This window comes from Eutrigla gurnardus, assembly GCF_963514095.1.
Source record: "Eutrigla gurnardus genome assembly, chromosome: 2".
NCBI lineage: Eukaryota > Metazoa > Chordata > Actinopteri > Perciformes > Triglidae > Eutrigla > Eutrigla gurnardus.
In genome coordinates, this window is record NC_139916.1 from 14,871,615 (window position 1) to 14,874,929 (window position 3,315).

At 40.8% G+C, this 3,315-nt stretch overlaps 1 protein-coding gene across 1 annotated transcript; it reads left to right on the forward strand.

Moving 5' to 3' along the window:
• The first annotated feature begins 1,416 nt into the window (after positions 1-1,416).
• Positions 1,417-2,956, forward strand: LOC311025026 (uncharacterized protein). The gene is made up of 4 exons (XM_084027695.1): positions 1,417-1,634; positions 1,732-1,801; positions 2,080-2,245; positions 2,353-2,956. Exons 1-4 carry the CDS (start codon positions 1,458-1,460, stop codon positions 2,471-2,473), a joined length of 534 nt encoding a protein of 177 aa, XP_083883821.1. The 5' UTR covers positions 1,417-1,457; the 3' UTR covers positions 2,474-2,956.
• The last annotated feature ends 359 nt before the right edge of the window (positions 2,957-3,315 follow it).

Sequence of the window (3,315 nt, forward strand, 5' to 3'; positions counted from 1 at the left end):
TGCGTTCACTGTATTATTGACATTTTAAACGAATGTGACGTTCGTCGTATTAATTACTCTTTATTCTCTGGCGCGTTTATTTCTACACAGTCAAACGGGTAACTTTAGCAAGTTAGATAGTTGGTTTGATACGGTGCAAAACACCCATGCTAACGTTAGCTTACGTTTCTCTTTCATCTTGCATGTGACATTCTCAGTAGAGCAGCACATAGGCTAATATAACGCCAGTACCTTAACAGTGTCCCTGCACCGGCGGTTGCAGACATTCAGAAGGAGTGGCCTTTTCTGTTTTCACAGAAAGGCCTTTACACTAGGGGTGGGGAAAAAAATAGATATTGCAATATATTGTTGTGCTCTCTGTCGCAATAAATAAATCGATACACTGACGGCAAATATCGATATTTTGGGTCTACGGGTTTTTTTAGACTCCCGTCGGTGCGTCTAAGAGTTTACGGTTCTCCGGAGCGGATCCGCGGGGGCCGCCCGCTGCCCGGTCTGATTGCCTATTTACGGACAGGATTCCGAGCGGCGCGCTAGAGTTTAGAGGCTCACGGACTCACGGACTCTGGCATCGGGTACCCCGAGGCGGAGGAGGAGGGTCCGCCGACGTGACCCGCCGGCGCTGCCCTCGTTTCCCCCGCTAGAGCAGCACCGGTTCAAAAATGAGCGTCATGCGCGAATTAAGCGAATAATCCAAAATGATCAAGCGGCGCGCGTCTCACGCGATTGTATTCGCGTCTATCGCGTCCGGTGTGAACGCCGCATAAGCGTGGCCGGTGCTGGCCGGTGCTGTTGTGAGCTTCAAGCGCTTTTCACACAGCATTGAGGGCATGAGGAACCACTTTTCGGCCGGGCTCGATTGCCTATTTACGGGTAGGATTCCAGGCGGCGCGCGTTTACCGTCCGCCGGAGGGTCCGCATGTGTGGATCCGCGGAGCCGTGTGGGCATGAGGCCCGACTTCCCAGGTACTGGATGGGTGAACATAACTCTGCACATAATTGGTTGCATACTGAAATGTGCCCAATATTTCATTTAATTCTGACGTTATTCTTATCTTGTATTGCTATTGGCCCAAGTTTACATAAAACAAGTTGCTACTGACTTTTCAGTATCAGAAAGCACTGTCCTGGTTTACATAAGACATGTTATTAATGTCCATGCACTTTAATGTGTCCAGCTGGACAGTGTTTATTCATTTGTACATTGTACGAAGTTTTGGAATTAATTCTTTATGCATATTTTTTCTTTTTCAGTCACATATCGTGATATATCGTTGATGAAATTTCTTGCAATATATCGAATATCGCAGATATCGTGTATCGTGATATTATCGTTATCGTGGGCCAAATATCGTCACAATATCGAATCGTGAGTTACCCGTATCGTCCCACCCCTACTTTACACCCACTTCGACCTACTGACAGATGTCTCCATCCTTGTTAAAACGCACGAGGCCATGAACAACAAAGGCAGTACCATCATTCGGTTCTGCCAGGAACTCAGCCGTCATCCCAAAATTGAAGAAATCCTGGCTGATTACGAGCCAGAGACATCAGACAAGGCTGTGTGTGTCCTTCTACTCCTGATGGCATACTTCAAAGAGCCCAAAACCTCCATCATGCTTGAGACTGATGTAAGTTTTTAAAAAGATAAATAAGCATGTAGTGATTGCATAAGTAAGCACAAATTTTGCTGCAACAGATGTATGATACAGGGATTTTATTTTACAGCCATGTGCCACTGCCGCTGATGTACAAAGGACACAGGAGCTGCCAAGCACCCCCTGCTTGATTGTACAAGGTATTGTTACTTTGATTTTAACTTTATATTTGTAGGAAAAATATGAAAACTGTGAATATTTTATAAATGATTATAAATTCATTACATGTGTATACTTACTGTAACTGGCTGACTGATGTTTTGAAAAATGTTTTGCTAAATTTTGTATCTTATCTCCATCTCTTCTGATTCTGATCTTTTCTGATAATTTTTTCTTTGAGCATTGAATGTTGCTAATCATCTCAATGACACATTCAGCATTCCACATCTTTATGACAGCACACATCTGCTTATTTCAGGTGACCTGATGAAGCCAAGGGCGTGGATGTTGTCGATTGAGGAACGAGTGGTGATGGGACCATACAGCAACATCGTGAGCGGGTTGGCTGCGCTTTTTGCCAGCTTCTACAATCTGAATCTTCAGTACCCTGAAGACAGTTCCTGCACTTTGGAGTTTATTCAGAGGTACAGTATAGTAATTTCAAAATTAGCATTGTATTCCCTAAGAGGGTATAAAGGTTAATTTAACATAAAAGATCACCTGATATTAATACTTTATTGTTGATTTACAGATGCTTCCTGGGTATCAATCCAGAAACTGGCTCGAAGACAAAGAGGAAGGGTGGAGGGATCAACGCACATGTAAGCACTCTAATGCGCAAACTGGTGGATTTCGAGTGGCAGACAATTTAGATAGTTGTAGAAGGTAGAATGTTTTGTTTTGTTTTGTTTTTTTAAAAACTTGTGTGTCCTTATCTAAAAAAAATAGCTTGTACCGACAATTAAAGATAATGGACCTACTGACTATGACTATAGGGGTTATGGCAATGGGCCAGTTTGCCAAAATGTTGAACTGTTCCTTTAAAACAATTGTAGTGGTTATACTGTTGTACAGTTTTGCTGTTGCACATTTTAAATCGTAACATTTTTAAAGCTGCCTGAGAAGGGTGTCCCCTTTTGTCATGACCCCTTCCATTTGCAGCAATTTTGATTTTATGTAAGAGCCAAAAAAATCTGTATTTCCTGTGAGTGGTTTACTGTTGCACATTTTTTCTGTTGCACATTTTATACATTTTATAAAGGTGCTTGCTTGTTCTGAATATGTTGGCAGCATTTTTGCCCAGGAAAATTTCCTATTAAATGTAATATTGCACTTTGCACTTATCGCAAGCTGGATTAAAAAGTGAAAAAAAAAATCTTTTGTTTTCTTTTTTGAGCATAAAGTGAGAGGGTGCAGTCAAATTACAATTAACAAATGGATTTTACAATATATTACGCTGTTAATTAAATTGTAAATTTACAGTAAATTATTGGTTAATAATTGCATTACTTTTACAGTAACTTAAAGTAAATATTTTCACAGCAATTTACTGTACTTATTTCACATTAGTTTACAGTAAGTCCACAGCTAATTACTGCTATATCACGGTAATTCCTTGGGCATGGCAACCATGAATTTACGGTAAAGTGTTGTTGTTTTATTGTAAATTACTGTGGAATAATTACGGTAAAGTACTGTGAATTAATTACGGTAA

What these genes read in the sequence shown, in the direction of transcription:
- LOC311025026 (XM_084027695.1), top strand. Translation starts at nt 1,458, where the DNA reads ATGAACAACAAAGGCAGTACCATCATTCGGTTCTGCCAGGAACTCAGC. An exon ending in CCATCATGCTTGAGACTGAT is followed by an intron (nt 1,635 to 1,731) that starts GTAAGTTTTTAA and finishes TTTATTTTACAG; the next exon opens with CCATGTGCCACTGCCGCTGA. An exon ending in ACTTTGGAGTTTATTCAGAG is followed by an intron (nt 2,246 to 2,352) that starts GTACAGTATAGT and finishes GTTGATTTACAG; the next exon opens with ATGCTTCCTGGGTATCAATC.